At 42.9% G+C, this 19,248-nt stretch overlaps 1 protein-coding gene across 1 annotated transcript in view; it reads left to right on the plus strand.

Moving 5' to 3' along the window:
- poln (polymerase (DNA directed) nu) overlaps positions 1–19,248 on the plus strand; it is a 148,495-nt gene that overhangs the window by 77,538 nt on the left and 51,709 nt on the right. The window contains exons 18-20 of the mRNA XM_088638186.1: positions 7,979–8,036; positions 10,166–10,243; positions 19,129–19,246. Of these exons, the coding sequence (XP_088494312.1) occupies positions 7,979–8,036; positions 10,166–10,243; positions 19,129–19,246 (254 nt within the window). The remainder of the gene's footprint in view (positions 1–7,978; positions 8,037–10,165; positions 10,244–19,128; positions 19,247–19,248) is intronic.

Raw genomic sequence — 19,248 nt, forward strand, 5'->3', positions numbered from 1 at the left:
TTTTTGTAAGGACAACGTTCTCTCTGTGTTGTATTTTTATCTGTTCCGAATATGCCAGTACTGTTCAATACGAAGCTGTATTGTGCTAAGAAAAGTTGCGACAAGTTAAGGGTCGAGCAACTTGAAAAATTATGGACAGAGCTGAACGTTTCCATGTAGACTCCATTTTTAGCAGAACGAATTTAATTCCGAAATTACAAACTGTACATGATTCGTCTTAAAGGTCAGGATGAAAACTAGTTTTGCATATCTGTTATTTGCTACTGCTTGTATTTGATTCTGGCACTTATGTGAATTGTGGAACAGGTGGTATAGACATGGACAAATACTTTAATACTCATTGCAAAACCTGAAAATTCATAATTCTGTCTACTTGTATTGTCATTCAGAATAAGTGCTTAGAATCAATTTAAAATAAGATGAGAGTCACATTTGTAAAACTTTTTGTTTCAAATGCAATTATGGTTCTAGCCTTTTTAAACAGTTTTAAGAAAGCAACCTTCTGAGTTTGGGGATTAGTGCCTTCGTAAGTCACTATTCCTTAATGGCTCACAAATAGCCATGCAGTATTTGCAGAAATGCAACAGCGATTAGGGCTTCATTAATTCAGGGTCCATTAGGTTTTGCTTTGATTATAATGCCAGTGTCAAAGAATGTATTTCAGCTGCTAACATTGATGCATTCATTTATGAATTTGGTTTTATAGCAAATGTCAAAGTCTCCCCTGCTTTATTGATCCCGTGAGGGAAACTGCAGAAGAGTACCATTTGGAGGTACTGTATTGCTCTATGGAGGTACCAGGATTTGAACCTGCGCAGAGAAACCCCCAATGGATTTCAAGTCCATCGCCTTAACCTCTCGCCCTCTTAGCTTTACATGTTGAACGTGAGTGCTCACCTTTCTTTTTGTGCTCTTCTTTACTGTACCCAGGATTTGGGAACGTTCTGTTGCGAAATGTGTAGGATTGCTATGACAGGATGCTACTGCAGGTGCGCCTCTGTTGAGCTGTACTGGCCAGCAGCTATACCTTCTGCAACTCACAACTGGCAACCCCATGAAGCTCAGCAGGTGTGAGCCTGGTCAGTACCTGGATGGAGACCTCCTGGGAAAAACTAAGGTTGCTGCTGGAAGAGGTGTGAGTGGGACCAGCAGGGGGCGCTCACCCTAATGCCCCAGTTTAGTGATGGGGACACTATACTGTAAAAAGGCACCGTCCTTCGGATGAGACGTAAAACCGAGGTCCTTACTCTCTGTGATCATTAAAAATCCCAGGGAATTTATCGAAAAGAGTAGGGGTGTAACCCCAGCGTCTTGGCCAAATTTCCCGTTGTCCCTTACCAATCATGGCCTTCTTATAATCCCCCTGTATGAACTGGCTTCATCACTCTGCTCCCCTCTGATAGCTGATAGCTGGTGTGTGGTGAGCGTTCTGGCGCACTATGGCTGCCGTCGCATCATCCAGATGGGGCTGCACATCGGTGGTGGTGGAGGGGAGTCCCCATTACCTGTAAAGCGCTTTGAGTGGAATGTCCAGAAAAGCGCTATAGAAGTGTATGCAGTTATTATTCCCAGGCTCCACTGTCAACTGAGCACAGACTAGGGTGGGAGTCATCTTCAGTATTCAGATATGAATGTATTCCTTGTGCAGGGCAACTGGACTCTTACTATTCTTCAACATACTGCTAGGAAAATAAGCCAATGCAGTGCTCATTGGTGTGTTTTAGCCTATTCATCCAGCCTTCCCCCTTGATCAGTTCCAGCAATCAGTTTGGAAAGCCTTTTGAGCGACAGACCATTAGCTATGCGTGTGTTCAGCAGGGCACACTTCTTCATTTATGCTCCATTGGCTATGCATGACTGTGGCACTGGACCAAGGAAATGAACTGAGGTGAAGAATCTGGATTTTTATTTTAAAAAAAGACATTGACGTCGGGTCGCCCTTCCTCCCAAAACCGAGTCAAGGTTTTCGTCCGGCAGACGACCGCACAGCTGCAAGATGGGAGCAGCCTTCGGCATGAGCTGCTGGGCTCGCATATGCTGTGGAGGTGGAGGGCTTGGAAGAGGAGCCCTGGGTGGAGCAAGACCTTATGCTGCTCTGGCATGAGTTTCACTTTTTTCCTTTTTTTTTTTTAAAACCTTGCCAAATCTTTTTTATTCTCCTGAAACTATTTTCCCATGCAGAAGCTCATAGGCGCTCAGCCCCATCTTTATATAAGACCAGCTATAATATCTTTTAGGTAAAGCATCCCCTCCCTCTAGCTGTCCGTCCCAGTTTAATCACTTGCAGGTGAATGATGTACTCATGGGAGCTTCTTACAGTCAGATTGATATGCGTCCTTGTGTCATGTAACTATCAACAAGGTGGGCAGATCTGCTACAAAGGGCATTCCCAAGGGCTTATGACCAAGGGGATTTTGAAAATAAGAGTTTCAAAGAACAGTTCTTACTTACTGATTCAAGTTTTTTTTCTAGTAAACTTGTTTTGCCTGCTTCTTTTTTTCTGCCAGCACGTGCTTCTGCAACACAACAGGCTGAAGGGACCAAGATCAGCCTCTAATGTTTGTATTTAAAAGACATCTGTGCCAGGACTCCCTATAAGTAGCTGGCTTGCGCACATGAAATGCATGACAGACAGCAGAAACAGTGCAAAGGGAGTCTCAGTTTACCTCATTTTACTTGTACACCAAAAGGTCTTGCTCTAAAACAACCCTGCAGCAACGGCCTCCATGAGTCCCTTTATACCCCAGTCCAGATGATCCCTGTTTGAGAATGTGGCTCTCAGCCCTCCACTGATTAATGAAATGATCAGTCCGCCACATGTGAACCCACGTACAGATGATGGAGGCCTTAAAGGCATCTGGGGCAGGTCAGCTGTACAGCTTCCCTTCACGAACGCTGGCCAGCCACAGCATTATTCAGCCCTGTCTGATTTTTAAAAAATCCTTTCCTAAATTGTGGGAGAATTTTGCACATCTGGGAACTGTTCCTAAAATGTTATTTGGAATGCTTTTTCTTTATTTTTAAGAAAACAGTGCTATTGTGTTTATGAGAGACACTTTCATTAATTTGACCAGGTACTTAAGAGTATCCCTAGCTGTTGGTCACAGAGTGTAAATAATGTGCTCAACTTGCTGATAATGTATTTTATACAGTACATCAGTGAAGTCCCAGGGGGTACTCATTGTGATTTACATCAAAAACTGTTTTTTTTACCTAGGCTGGTCACTGTATTTATAATCATATTATTTTTGCCTTCTTGCGCATTTTGATCTTCAGCAGCCTGGATCAAGTGGAAACAACTTCATCTTGGTTCGTGTACACTGAGAGTCATCATGAGACCCACCAGAGCACATGAACAGAATTGTTAATAAAATGAACACCATTCAAAAAGCTTCACTGCCTGTAGGTTACCCTTAAACGGCAGACTTCTGGTAGGGTATAATATTGTCCACAGAGAACAGTTCAAGGCCACCCAAACCAGCCACTGTAGTTATTGATCCAAAAAATGATCAGGTGGAAGGAGAAATGTAAAAACAGCTTAAATAGGCCAGTAGTGCAATGCTCCATCATGTTTTTACCAAGATGGATAATGTGCAAAGCCTACTGTAAATTAAATACATACCGATTCAGTGGAACCCTGCATCAATTCATTATAAAAAGGCTATGAATGGAATGTTATATTCCTGGAAACAAAATTCAATACTGTTTCTAAAAAAACAGATATCGATTGCCGGATATTCATGCACCGCTCAATATCTTGCTTAAAAAGGAATGCTGATCTGTCACATGCTGGAACGTGCCTGAAATGAGCTTAGACAGACCACGTTTCCACATCTTTCTTCTTCAGTGTCACATTGAAATGAGAGTCGCTCCTTGACCATAACACAATGAATGGGCTCCAACAATGCAACACACTCTGAATTCCCCCTTAACACACTCTTTTGTGATGTCATTCAGGCTGCTGCTGCTTGGTAACTCGACTGTTGCTCCTTACGTTGTTGCTCTCACCACCCAAAGGACATTGACCCCTGTGACCTTCTGAGCACTGCAGGCCTGCAGTGACATCATCGAGGAAAGTGCCTCTTCTTCGTCCCTAAGCTCAACCTATTGTCTTTTTTCTTCCTGTATCACCTGGAAATACCAAGCTTGATTTGTTTTGAATATTTGCTGTAACATCATTGTTATAAATTTCCATTGCAACCTTGGCATACTTGGGATAATTGTTAAAAAATAACATTAGGGGAATGCAAACGACAATAAAATAAGTGTTCAATTTATTTACGTTAAAGTGCAAAAAAATCATACTATAGGAAACAATACAATATTTCCCACAATACATATAATGCAATGCCAGCAGCGATCCTTCTCAGACAAGCACCCTCAATGAGCCCCCTTAATGTCAGTGTTATATACCCAACAACATTAGAAAGCTGATGCCATACAGAAGCAATAAGTTAATAACTGCTACTCAGTCCTTTAAAGATGCAGTGGAACTGTGGCTTAGTTAAACAAGACACCATTCAGGCCTACTTAGGCCTCTGTTTGTCTGAGCCACCAAGTTTATCTTTAACGTGACCCATTTCTTTATCGTACGTTCATATGGCTGTTTCTAACTCGGCTGTTTTTGCTATTTGTACGGAAGTTTTTGTCCTAAACTCTTAGCCACCAAGGCGTCATTCCTTTGCCGTCCTGAAAAGACCCACAATGTGCCATGGTAACATATAAGGATTGACAGAAGCCATTTGTTTCTCTGTATTGACATGTAACCTTTGCAGCTGTCTGCGTCTTCTCTCAACCAGGGGCAGTAAGAGCCTGTTTAACTGTGGCCTCTGGGTGTAGTTTATTCAGGGACATGCACAACCACCTCGGCTAATGGCTCAACCCTGGGACAGCAGGGGAAACATGATCGGCTCTAACCTTTAACCATGATTATTACTGTACAGTAGCTCCACAGTATCACCCCGGGCAAGGACCATTGCTAGAAATTCCCCAAACTAGTTTGCCTTATCCTAGCAAAGAGAGCAACAGTGATACGAATGCCTTGCTTCCCATGTTTCAGGAGTTGGTTTAAGAATCAAGACCACCGTATGAAGATCATGTTTGTAAATGAACTGAACAAGACATGGAATGTCATTGTTAATGGAAATTGGTCGCAGCTGACCAAGTGGGCTTTATCCCAGAGCTCTGCCCGTAGGAGACTTAAGCCATGTCTGGTCCTTTGGGTGCTGCCCAGAATCCCTGTAGCAAAGATATTTGCAATGTGATGAAGAGTCCCTGATAACAGTGCATCAGCACTTGAAGCCTGAACCCGGTGTGGAGCCAGGCAGGGAAGCACGCGTGCCGCGCTATGGCGCAGGTCATATACTGTAAGTGTCGTGCTGGGAAATGCGTGTCTGATGTCCAGTGCTGCTGTGAGGACAGATTTCTCCGCTCTGCTTTATTAAAATACGAATTTGAGTCCAGATTCACTTAAGGATATATTTGATTGGTAGATGAGAAAATAAAGTAAGCCAAACATACAATCTTTACTCCCTAAAGCTTCCCCATCTTTCAGTAAAAATCTCCCTTTTCTATAATTTTTCAAATTTTATTAGACAATACAGTAGAAGTTCTTTAACTGAGTGCAAAGGTAGCTATTTAGACTAGATCTAGGATTTTAAAATGTAGCGTACACGTTGACTCAAGGTGAGCAACAATCATTGTCGACAAGGCAGTGTCCAGCTTGCACCTGAGTCTTGGCTTGCCAGTGAGTGTTCTTGTGCCCAGCAAGTAAAGATCTGCCTGCGTGTTCATTTGATCATATGCGCAATGTTAAGCTCTGGGTCCACCATCAGTGTTTTTCCTTGTGCATTTGATCTAAAACCTGGAAGTACTATAACTGACTTGGCACAGTTTTGATTTAATAACTTGTCGAGGTTTGTTTGCAATGTCACCTGTGGCTAGTGGTTTCTTGAAGTTGTCTGGATTAAGATTTGCATCCTGGAAGTTAAATTTGATGTCATTTTTAAATGGCAGATTAACTTAGTTTTCTTGGCTTTCTGAAGTTTGGAAGTTGGGAAGGGTTGTTTTAGGAGATAATGACATGATTGTTTTTCTTCGCAACATCAGATAAAGATACCAATCTGTTAAACTGGATATTCTTTTCATTAACCTTTGCTTATTACACGTAAAAATAATGATTTGTATCAGGTCTATTAGGAAGAGCCGCTGTTCCCTGAGGAATAGCTGAGGGTTTAGTGTAGATTGCAGTGCAGATCTCCTCCTAGCTGCTGGTGGAGCTCAGAGGCAATCTCTCAGAAAAAAACAAGCGGAAAAAAAAACAACAAACGCGAGACTTTGACATAGTAGCACCATTTGTCTTCGGCCGCATGAGCCCTTATCTCAGGAAGCAGGAGAACAAGCACAGGTCTCCTCAGGTGGGATTTCTTTCCGTTAAATTGATCTGTTTGTCCAGAACCACCTCCGCTTCTTTCCAACACAGGAGTGTTGACAGGCGGCTGGAGGTGTGCACACTCTTGTTCGTTCTCAGGAACGGAGAGCGGTGTGACGCCATTGCGCTAAAACAGTCGACTTTTGTTTGTTTCGGCATTTCACTTTATTATAGCCCGTTCAATGTTATTCCCTCCACAGTGGGTAAACCTGTCCTTGACCGTAGGTACAAAAGCACAGGTTCCTTCTGTTTGCTTCTTTGAAAATGCCCCCGTTTTTTTAGATTTCTGTAGAGATTAGAGAGCAGGAGCCCAGCGATCTGGGCAAAGTGTGTGAAGGGAATGTGTGGGAACCAAGAGCCTGGAGTACAGAGAGGTCAGGTGTGATGGGCAGGCCAGCCTTTGAAGCTTAATGAAGCTCTTTGAACTTTCAGCTGCCAAGGGCGTGCTTTGCCTTTTCCAGTGATGAACCCTTAAAAGTTAGCAGATGTGTCCCCGGCCTCTGTTTGCATTGTAACCTGCCCACTGTGCATTTGCAGTAATATTCCACATTTTCTCATTCTTGCTCAAAGCCATATCAATACCTTCTGCTTACTTTGATAAGGCAAAGTAACACATTGTATTATGATGAAGTGTGTATTTATGCAAAGGGTGGTGAGAGTATGGAACAAGCTACCCAACCACGTTTTTTTAATCTAGTACCCTGGTTTCTTCCAACAGAAGTGGCTGGATGAGATCCTAGGATCAAATAACTACTACCTAATAAATGAGCTAGACTGGCCCGATGCCTTCCTCTCATTTGTAAGCTTTCTTGCGTGCTTGTGTGTGTGACCTGTACTGCTGGGTTATTATCGCCCTTACCTGTAGTGTGTTCTTGTAACCCATTTTAAGTCAGCCTGGATGATGGGGTGAGTTGTGCAAATACTTTGCCATTTTAAGAAATAAAATAACAATGTGTCACTTGAAAGTAAAATATAGATCATACAGTAGTTCTAAGAATGATACTGGGGTACCCTGGGCCTGAATTCAGACCGGAGGAGTACAGGTCCACAGGGCAGTGCTCGGTGCAGTCTGAAAGCTAGGCTGTCCTCACGGATCGTGTGTGGGAGTCAAGGCGTTTAGACCAGTAGCCAGCAGCCCACTCTGCTGTCAGCTCTCTCCTGTCTGTTTGAATTGGCCATCAAAATCATCCTTGGCCTCCTGGGAAAAATCTCAACGTTCCCCAGAATTCTGAAGCGCTCTCGTGTCAAGTATGAGATCGTCACTCTGCACCGTGTTTTTGCAGTGGTAGATGTCCATGGCTAGCAGATGTGAAACATATAAATTAAATCACAGATCTTTCAAGGAAAGATTCTGGTCTTTCTTTTAGTTCTTGGAGTTCGGATTGTATTGTGTCCTACTGTATGTGTATAAGCACCACGTTGTGCTGAGAATGATGCTATCCTGTAGCTCGCTGCTTTCATTACTTTGATTGAGTAACCATGTTCTGTGCGGTTAATTATTTTTAATTAATATCTTAATTTATTTTATTGTTCTCTTTGCAATTCCAGAACATTCAAGCCATTCCCAGGCAGTCTATTCAGATCATCAAGAAGCAATACGTACAAGGTAAACTACAAAGAGCAGGTTCTAACACCTGCTGTTAAATAACCTTTAGTGGCACCCAGAGGGGGGTGGAGAATTCACGAGATGACCTGGAGACGCCAATAACCAGTCATAGTTTGTGTTGTATATAGCACCAGTGAGGAGGCCGTCTCTCCATTACATCATGTGTGTACTGAAAAACTGCCACACACTCAAAGTCTGCGATTACATTTTTTATGTCACCTAATTAACGTTTCAGGCAGACGAGTCATTTAAGTGCCAATTTAACATGTGGTTTTGGTTCCACTTAATTTACCGCTTGTTTCGTGTCCTGTGTTGTGCTTTCTGCTTCTGTTTCTCCCTATTTTTTTGTGTTACTGCTTTATTATTATTTTTTTTAATTGTTTTTTTCAGTAGTTTCTGAAGAGATCTCTGAATTCTCAGCAAGCAGATTCTGGGAACACTGGCCCAGGTGTGAATTGTGTGTGTGCCCTGCAAAGCTGTCCAGGTTGGATCCTGCCTTGTGCCCATTGCTTGCTGGGATAGGTTCCCAGCTGCCTGAATTGGACAAAGCAATTAGAAGATCAATAGATGGGCACTAGTGTTGTACTTTGTTTTGGTTCAGAAAAGCTGTGTGTCCAAAGCTGTGTGTCAGAGTGAGCACAGAGGAGCTAAATTAGCATAGTCCTTCGGTAGCACGATTTATTCAGAATGTATGCATCACTTTCTAATGCGTCACAAAGAGATCGATGGAACCTGCACCAGTTAAATACTAACAACTAAATGGGCTAGATGGGCATAATGGCTCTCTTCTCTCACCTTTCTTCTGTTCTTACCCTCCTACCTTATTAAATGTGGTTTGAAGAGACACAATGAGATCGCAACAAATCAGAATAGAGAAGGCACACTTGCGTCTAGTAGCTTGGCCTGGATCATCACCGAGTGTCAGGTGCAGTTGGGTATATACTGTAGGTGGGGGTGTAGAAGCACTATTATTGGTAATTCTATTGATGGAGCAACTTCTCACTTCTTGATCCTATCTACTGTGTTGGAGTATAATGGATGCCATGCATCAGATCCCTTGGATAAAAGGCACTATATAATTCATTACATATAGATTATAGTGGATTTTTTACACGCATCCGTTTGAAATTGACGAATAACTTAACAACTGTGGGAAAACTATGCTCCCTATCCTTACTTTAACACAGATGTAAGAAGGTTTCATACATTTTTTAAAAAAATCTCTTGCCAAAAAAGGCACATTCAGTCATTAGCCTTCCTACTCCCTTCACCTTCCTGTACTGCAAATAGCAGAGGCACTGCTAGTGTCTGGTCTCTCAGAGGACACCAGGCACCTGGAAGCCACTGCTTCCTGGTTTCTAAATGTCACCTGAGAAATGTGGTTTTAGACAAGAACTGCAGAATCTTGTCTGAACATAACCACAGTCCTACACAGTATTGTGGAGTAATTGTTTTACCCCTGTGATGTTTTTCTACACATTTTTATCTATCTGATTTTGTAATTAGCACTTGATTTACAACATTTCACTCTATAATAAATGAGGCAGAAAGTGGATAGGGATTAATGATAACAATTTCCCTGTCTCTGATTTGCTTTCTGATGCAAAGATATACAGTATAACTAACATTTCTAAGGCTACAGTCCTCCACAGTAACTCACTCTGAGGTAATTAAAAGCTAGTTGGCTGTTCTTAATTACACATGATCATCAGTTCAGAAAAAAAAAACGTGCTTCTGTTACTGAGATATTTGGGATTCAGATGTCCTCGAGTTAACTTTTAATGCGTCAGATTTGTAGAAAGGCCCGTTAATTAAAACAGAATGTTGGCAACGTCAGGTCAATGTGTGTGCATCTTCTTATCCTGGCTATTCATTTCATCTGAAGGGGAGACCTAATGATTTCTAAACACTGACAAGGATGGAGCATGTACTGTGTTAAAGTGTTTATGACATTCACACTTATCCTTATTGCACACAGAATCAGAGAAATAGAATTTACTTTTCTCAGATGTAATGATTTTTTTTTCATGGATGGAGGTAAAAGAGGTCAGGGAGGTTAAAAAGGGGTTTGCTGCATGGCTCTCTGCATTTCTGATGAATGTGACCCTGCGCTGTCTTTCTGTTCACAGGGAAGGAGCCTGAGGTTATCACTATTCACCCACGCAGTATGTTCATCTCAGAAGAAGGATGGACCTTCTTAGCAGCAGGTAGGTCCATTGCCTAAGTGTAACCAGGGCCTTTGCATAAATACAGTAGCCTGTCAAAGATGGTTACTGGTGTAGCGGCGAGGCATATTAATAAGACAGAATTAAGTGTTGCTGTGCTTTCCCAACTGAGGCCTCATCTCTCTGTTCATCTCTGTGGTGCAGCCACAGAGAAGCTATTCATGCAGGCTGATTTAAAGATGTTTTCTTTTGATAAGGGACAGCTCCCAAAGGGGGATGCACTTAGCTAAGCCTGGCTATCATGATCAATGGTCATCCATTGGTGCCTATCTGTCTAGGGAGTGCCAGATGGACATCTGGACTGCATTCCTAAGTGTCAGGAGTAAGTAACTCATATCTCACCTTGATCAACCAATCAGGGACTGGTAGGGCCGAGTAACCCACGTGGGACTCTGATGCCCATGGAACTTTCAGCCAATCAACGAGCTGAAGTTCCTCCAGGTAAAAACAGGCAACACAGAGAGCCTGTAGGAGGATTCTGTGGACTTTTCTAAAGGGAATTCAAAGGAGAATTCCAGGGCAGGACGGCCCAGGAGCAGAAGGCTCCCAAGGGCAGGACATTCTCGCAGCGTGCCTCCTGACCATCCTGAGACTCAGCCCGGACAACCACGGAACGGCCAGTGTGTCCAAGTGCCAGAACTTTCCTTTGTTCTAAGGGTCGAGAGCGGAGGTTGCCAGAGAGTAACCAGAGGATCCACCCGAGGTTAGCGCCAGCAGCAGGCCTCGTGAACAGGTCAGAACTGTGGACAGCTGAATCACTATTCAGAACTAGCTCTTCATCAGGAACGAACCGGTCCTCTTCCTGACTTGCTGGGACCCACAGTCATCTTTTCTCCTGTGCGCAAACTTTGCTAGCCGGTCAGTGAGCATCAGCAGCGCACCGTCCCAAGCCGCACAGCACAGCCTGGCACCGAGCCAGAGAGCGCGGATTGGACAGCAACAGCCTGCAACTGTTTCTTTGTGCCCGCAGGAGATCTGAATCCCCGGAGATTGGATGAGTATTCAATTTCACTGCATTACTGCTCGAGAATTCAATTGTTATCCCAACCAGTTGATATCAATTTAATTCCTAAGAGTTATGTATTTGTTTTGAGTATCTAATGTAGAAGTTATAACCAAGGTCATTTACGAAACGGTCTAAATGAATGATATACTGAACGTATGTCCTCTTGATATATGTAACACTTCGTAACTGACTGAATATATACCTTTTGTTTTCTGATAACCCTCTCGATAAGATCTGTTAGGTTTATATGCATATTCTATGTATTAATAAATGTATCCTCGTGTATTAGTACCTAAGTGTGTGCGTTGTTTGAGTTATATCGCATGGTTGGATTCTAAGGCCATCAAAAGAATCATTTTGTGATTTACTGCTACAATTAATAATTGTCCCAGTAAATGCCCAAACCCGACAGAACTGGTGCCTTCAGAGAGCACGCTACACTGGGTTGGTCAACTATTTCCACAGTGTTTTTCTAAAGATGTCTATAACGCTAAGTTTGTTGGTTTGTATTCAGATACTGTACTTTTTTTATTTTCCTAACAGTGTTTGCAGGTGTTTTCCTCATGGCTCATTAGGCTCCGAGATCCTCAAGGAGAGAATGGAAACGATGGTCGTAAATCCTTTGGAAACGCAGCCCCGTGGGTGAAATACAGGGACCCGCAGTGACACATGGTCTGTGCAATGACTGAGGCTTCATCTGCCCTGATGGCCGTTCTTTAACGAGCCTAGAGTCTTCGGATCTGTAATACAGCCTCTGTCAATAGAAAATATTTAGTGCCACGGTTATGATTGATGAGATGGCTTATCCCCGCAGCCACTGCACTGTGTGAATAGAAATGCACTGGCAGGGCTTTCTCTCCCCATTCAAGATTTATCTTCCTTCTCAGGGGTCAAGTGATGTAGTACACAAGCGACGGAGGTCACCGAGCTTTATATATTTTGCACACTTTGTCGCTGCGTGCCGAAATACGATATTCTTTTTTCTAAACGCTGTGGAGTGCATCAGAAAATAACTGTTGAAATGGGATGTGGCTGGCCTGCAGAGATTAAAGCGAAGCTCACCCTCAGAGAGCATCGCTTCAGTCCAAACTAAGACAACGTCAATGAAACACAATGAAGACAATGAAACGAGTGGGAAAACACTTGACTGAAGATTTGTTTGAGGTTGGTAACAGCGAAAAATGGAATATTACAAATAGGCTCTTTTGTTTCTTCAGGCGTCTAAACTTTTTGAGACTAAAAATCCCTCCAGTGTACATCTGCCCACACTCTCGACTGTGTTCCAGCCACAACAAGCCAATTGAAAAAGAATAACTGGGACAGTAGCTCTTATTTCGTTTATAACCATTCACAGAATAAAGTAACATTCTTCCATTGTGTCAGATTTTCCTTTGAGTAAAAGCGAAAGGTGAGGCAGGGTGCGCTTTGCAGTTCTGGTGTCAGACCCTTGTGCAAGGACTGAGTGAAGAGCCGACACTCTCCTGAACCGAAAGTTGTTCAGAAAACTGTATGCGTTTGGGCAGAGTGTCAAAGCTGTTTTAATTTTATCTGCCTGTTGTTTCCTCTGATGTGTCATTCTGGATTAAGCACATGCGTTAGCTGAGCCATGCTTTCTAAAGAGCTCGTCTTCGGAAGGCACATTGTCTGGTATGATGACGGCTGATGTTACCGATGGTGTTTTGCAGGAAAGCAACAATTCCACACCGCCTTCTTCACCTACGTGTAGGCACAGTGTCTGTTCTCTCATGAAATTAGAGCATTTTTTTCATGTCCCCTTTAGTGACTCATGTCCTTGAGTTGGGGATCCATTGTGATGATGCGTGACGAAGACCTTCACATTCCTGTACGCACTAGCATCCCTTTCTGAAACAAGCATGTGCTGTGTAAAACAACAAAAATACAGTCCAGGCCTGAGAAAATCGATAGCACAAATGGGAAAGCTTGACATTTTGTTGGGCTGGAACTAAGTGTGGGCTACAAGGTTTTCTTTTTCTGGGCACTTCAGCTGTGAAAAATACTTTGCGTAATGTCTGTCATTTTTACGACTCACTCTTCTATGCGTTTGTGCCAACATAGCGGGTTCTGGTGAATGACCTGTGCCAAAGTGAACTGCATCAGTGCAGTCTGCATTAGCCAGCTACTTACCAGTTACCAGTCACTTATGAATGTGTTGCCTGAAATGGCACTTCTTTCTTGCAACAGATACAGAACTGGTTGTTCATATCTAATCAGGTGACACAGAAAGCATCCAGCTGAAGTGAAATGTTGCTTATTCTATGGTGAGATTCATTAGATCTTGTCTTACTGTTGCCTGCTCTGCTGATGGTTGTTGAAGCTCTGGTGTCCGGTCCCCTGACTCCGGAGCACTGCTCCATTGTGCCAAGTGCTCTCAGCTCCCACACGAGGAACGCTTGTACAGCACTTCCTGTAGTGTTACAACACCTAATGAAGGCACTTACTCTTTTCATGGGGAGCGTAATCGATATACAGTACAACTCCAATAGGAAGTCTGCACACTCTTCTTCCTACAGACCCGAAATCAAGAAACTTTAAAACAGAATTTATTTTACCCGTGTTATTATATTCTAATACTGTACAACTCCAAGTGAAAAACAAATACTCAATCACTCTGAAGTGTAATTACAAGTGGAAAACTTAGAAAAATGGGTTGGAAAAGTGTCCTCAGCCCTCAGATTAGTACAGCTGGAATCGCCTTGTACTTCGGTTACTGCCATAATTCTGTTAAGTCTGCAGTACACGTGCAGTGTTTGCCCATCCCTCCTTACAGAGCTGTTCACACTCAGTTAGATTGCGAGGGGACTGTTGAGGAACTGCAGCCCTTCAGTCATTCCACAGACAGTCAGTGGGATTGAGGGTCTGACTGGGACGCTCGAGGATACTGACCTTTTTGTTCTTCAGCAACTCCATTCTTGCCCTGGCTGTGTTTTTAGGGTCATGGTCATGTCGAAAGGTATGCTTCCCTCTCAATTTCAGGCTGTCTTCAGGAATCAGTATGTATTTTGCTCCATCCACTTTCCATCCTCGGTAGTGATGGTGTTCTGCGGGTGATGTGCTGTATTGGGGTTTTGGCCCAACATAACGTTTTGCATTCAGATCAGAAAGTTTCATCCTGATTTCTTCTTTTTCCGCATGGTTTCCAAAATCTCCACAGTGTTGTTTTGCAAATAAAATAATTCTGGTTTTATGTGTCTTGGTTTCAGGCTGTTAGGCCACAGAATGTGCTACTTTGGAAAGGGTGTGTAGACTTTCTATAGGCACTGTGTGTTTTCTCCCCCTGACCATCTTGATTATAACTGACTGATGATAAAGTGCTCTTCATTTTTCAAGAAAGGCTGCTCAACTGGCTGCCAAGAGATGACATATTGATTATTAATGTATTTGATGCATTTGGAACTTCAATCATCCTTCTTTAATCAAGTTGAATTGAGACAAGTCAGCGGCAAGGGAAAGCTTCCCCATCCCCTGCAATAGGGCTAGACTCTGAAATCGAATTGCTTCAGACATCTCTTTTTTTATTGAGTTCATAAAAAGGTAATTTTTGTGTATTACAGATTTAGATATTTATAACTCTTAAGCTGTCTTCTTTACTTTAATGACTTGAATGAATGTTGTCCTGTTTATACTGCCGAGAGGCTTTTGACAGAGACAACTGTCCATTAGCATGAGTCTCAGGAGAGAGACTGTGACAAGCCTCTAGAGTCTTTTCAGGACACTTGCATAATTTTCATTAGCTAACGGAGGTCAGGCAGAGTGTCGCAGGCTCTCATCAACTTAAAGCATGGACTGTGGAGAACCACTTGCCCATGGAGGTTTCTCCATCCTTAACGACTGCTCTCAGTAAATGAGCTTTGTTTTGCCAACACAGTGAGCTTCACGCCTGTGCTCGGAAGCCAGCTGACAGAGCCTTGGAGCTGGCGCAGCAGAAAAGCCAGTTCAGCTTGGAGAGAGATTGCTCTGTTTCAGTCTCCCTTAAAGAAACATTAACTGCAGTTCTTCTCGGGCCTTCACCTATTTTAAAGTCTGGCTGAGAAGCATATTTTGTTATAAGTTTCTTAGTATTCTGTTAAGGTTTCTATTGATTTTAGAGTAATGAGTGCTTTTGAACAGTACTGCTGTTAAATATTCAGCAGCTGAGAGACTCAAAGGGTGAGTGTGCGCCAAGGAGAGACATCTCCATCCTATTTCTGTCTGGAAATTAGAGTCTGTCTTGGCTTCAGGATTTACAGTTGACGGCATTGTATATTGGATGAGAAGAATGAAGTTGTTTTTCGGGCATCTCAGTCTGTATGCTTTAGTCTCTTGCCTGACACAACATGTAGTACCTACTGTAATTTGCACGTACAGTTTTTTATGCGGAAGACTCTATAGCCTAACTCTGTAAAAAAGAGATTCCTCCAAAAACCAAGTTGCTATGTTCTTGGCACCTGGAAGGAGGAGGATCGGGCATCGTTCATGTTTTTATGATCCACTAAACTGCACCATCGTCCAAAGAGCCAGAGACCAAACAGAAACTGGGAGTGTGCCCTGATCCTGGATTGCATCTGACAAAAGGCCTTTTTTTTCCTGTATTCTACTGCTGTTGATTTGAAAATAAGGGTGAAAATTGCCACATGAGCTGTGAACGTCTGAAAGGATCGGGAGGAGAAAATTAGAAGGTTAAGAAGGAAAAGAAAGGAAAAAGAAGGGAGTGCAGGAAAGGAAGCTGTGAAAATTGGTGTTGCTGTTGCCGTGGGTGGTACAATGGCGACAGGAGATCACTGTAACTCTCTTCTCTAAGCGTAATTACCCCTAACGTTCAGGATGATACCAACACCCCCACACAATGCTGGCTCGCTGCAGTAATAAATCACTATAATGCTGCAGTGCTACCGATTCTCTTTTCTCTCTTAGTCAGCACAGATACCATTGTAGCCAATAGCGCCGCCCCATGCAGTGACATTAAGAACAGTAGAGGAGGTGGAGAAGTGTACTGACCCCCAGTCCACCTCAGCACACACTCTGATCAAGCGTGACTTGCGTCTTAAAGTGATCATCTTTCTTTCTGGTTTTGTTTTAGGCAGCAGTGACATTTCTTCCCACTTAATTTGATGACAATGAGTTTTATTGGAAGATCAAATCTTTGGTATTTGAACCCAAGATTGTTTCCTTCAGGTGGCACAGTGATGAGCAGAGCTGGGGCACTGGGCTCAGTCCTATTACCTAGGGTTCTGTCTGTGTGGAGTTTGCATGTTCTCGCCATGTTGGTGTGGGTTTCCTCTGGGTGCTTCCGTTTCCTCCCACGGTCCAGAGACATGCTGGTCGGTTAATTAGCATCTTGGAAACCCGGCCCTGGTGTGAGTGTCTGTCTGTGTCCCGCGATGGTCTGGCGTCCTGTCCAGGATGTACCCTGTCTCATGCCCGTTGCTTGCTGGGATCGGCTCCGGCTCCGCGGCTCCGATGGATGGATGGATGGAATCCCGCCACAGCTGCTGTCCCTGTGCTGTGTGCTCCGGGGGGGCGTGGCACTCTCTCGGCCTGCTGGGACCAGAAGAGCTCAGATTTTTGCAACACGGGCTGCAGTTGGGGTTTTCCTTCCGGGTTCTCTTTTTATCAAGTGCTGTGGGAATGCAACACAGTTTCCATGGACGAAGTGCTGAAGTTACAGAGTGCATGAAGAGAAGGATCCGGGGGGGCCTGTCTCTTCGGACTTCAGTTGTTTCCGTCATCTCCCAGGGGTTAAGGACGGAAGAGCGTAGGAAAAGTTCCAAACGAAAGGGATCCCTCCTGCCTTGCTTGGTTGGATTACATTTCCTTTACGAAATCTCAATCATTAATACTTTCATTAACAATTTCTTTTTAAATTTCCTTTTAAAGTTTCTTTTAATAGTTCAATTAAGTGAATCTATATTGGAGATTGTTTAATTTAACATTTGCAGATAAAACTGATTTAAGTTCTATGTCATATTACGTTGGTTCTCTCCATCATAATCATAGTCTTTGGTTTTCCTGGGATTCCTATTTTCTGGAGGCTTCACAATCTGCTAATAGCTAAAACCTATTAGCAGGTGAGGTAGATTGTCGTCAGTTTTTTTTTTCCCACCCATGCAAAGTCCAAAATTAAAATTGTGAATTCATCACTAAGAATGTTGTAGTAGGGCTACTGAACAACATAAGAATAAGTTCTTAAACCTACAAAAATAATTCAGTTTAATAATAATTAAAGACCGTTGTGTTTTTTCCATCATCTCGCGGTGCTTCAGCTGGTTTTGATTTCCAGCTCTCCCCGTTTCCCCAAACCAGTGCCAGGCTTTCCAGACAAGATCCTCTCAGGAGTTGCTTCCAGTTACGGGTCAGCAGTCCTGATGTTCCTGATGTTCCAGACCGTCTGCGTCTGAGACGTGGAAAAGCTGTGTAATTCCATTACTTACAAACTGGACAACTGTTTTATTTTCTTCATAAGTGTGTTTTAGTAACAGTTTTTTACTCTCCTGGGCTGTATATGTTTTTTTTTTCCACAGAGTTTTCAGCCTGAGTTCTGAAATTGTGTCATGAAATCACAGAAAAGCAAGAATTAAATTCCGGTGATTGAAGTATTTGTTGCTCAGTCTTGTCACGAATAATACCGTGATGGTGGTTGCAGTAGTGTTATGTTTGTCATAATGTTTGGACATGAAAACAGGGATTATAAAATGCTTAAACAATGAATGTTGTTTATTGACTAGGAATAAAGTAATTGCTGTAATAATGCAAAGAGTGAATGTTTTCTTTCGGGGAAAATATAGGGCAAAAGCATATAGTTCGTTATGAATCCAGTTTCTGTCTTAATTTAAGATTAGAACATAAGAAAGGATGAAAATGAGAGGGAACCATTCAGCCCATTTCACCAGTTTGGTACTTAGTAGCTAATCGATCCAAGGATCCAGACATTGCTTGAAAGAAACCAGGGCTGGCTTCAATCACATGGCTGGGTGGTTTGTCCAGTGCTCTCATGACCCTTTGGGTAATGAAGTGCTTCCTGTTCTCAGTTTTAAATGCATTTCCTTGTAGTTTCTGCTAATGTCCTCTGGTTCATGTTTTTCTGTGCACTTTGAAGAGATTCACTGGTTTGAGATTGATATCTTTGAGGATTTTAAATACTAAAAGCTGAGTTTTTGTACCTAGCCAGCTGGCAAGGAAGAAGTGTGACACTGTAGTAATTTGTACCATTAATGATCATTTGCTGATGATCTCAGAGAGGCTGTTTCTCTAGACATTGTCTACTTCTGCTCACATTCCAATTATATAATGCAGTGTCACCTGACATAAAAGAATTGCACCTGTGTCATACAGGTGAGATAATCGCTAACCTATTCATCAAGTTACAACTTGTCCTAAGGAAAACCTTTAAAAGGTATCTCAGTAGTTGTGGAAAAATTCTAGGGTTCTATATGCAACATTGATTCTGTTTTGTCACTCAAGACAAAAAGTTATCCAGATTTTGGAAGACTCGCCCACCCTCAATATTTCATGACACGCAGGAAAGATGTGCCTGAGTGAACACAATTTGCTATATCCCAGATGTTTCAAATACAATCAGATTCTAAATTCCATAAAGTGAATTGCAAGCATAAATAATTATGCATGAATGCTCATCACAGCATGGGTGCTTTCAAAGACATTGTTGATGTTTGAAAACAGTGTTAACAAAATAGAAATCCTTTGACACTGAGTAGAAACAGGACTGATAACACTTTACTAAGGGGAGTAACTTGGGTGTTCCCCACTGGGCCTTGATGAATTGACATGCCATCACGGTGCCCTGAATACAGCTTGAACACCACCAAGCCAAGCCTTCCTGACGTTTGATTTTTCTGTTGCTTAGATTTCTCCCAGGTGGAGCTGCGTCTCCTGGCTCACCTGTCCTCCGACCCCGAGCTGCTCCGAGTCTTCCAGGAGCCCCTGGCCGCAGGAGATGTCTTCATCTCGCTGGCGTCTCAGTGGT

This window comes from Lepisosteus platostomus, chromosome 1 (genome assembly GCF_059453375.1).
Source record: "Lepisosteus platostomus isolate fLepPlt1 chromosome 1, fLepPlt1.hap1, whole genome shotgun sequence".
Lineage (NCBI taxonomy): Eukaryota > Metazoa > Chordata > Actinopteri > Semionotiformes > Lepisosteidae > Lepisosteus > Lepisosteus platostomus.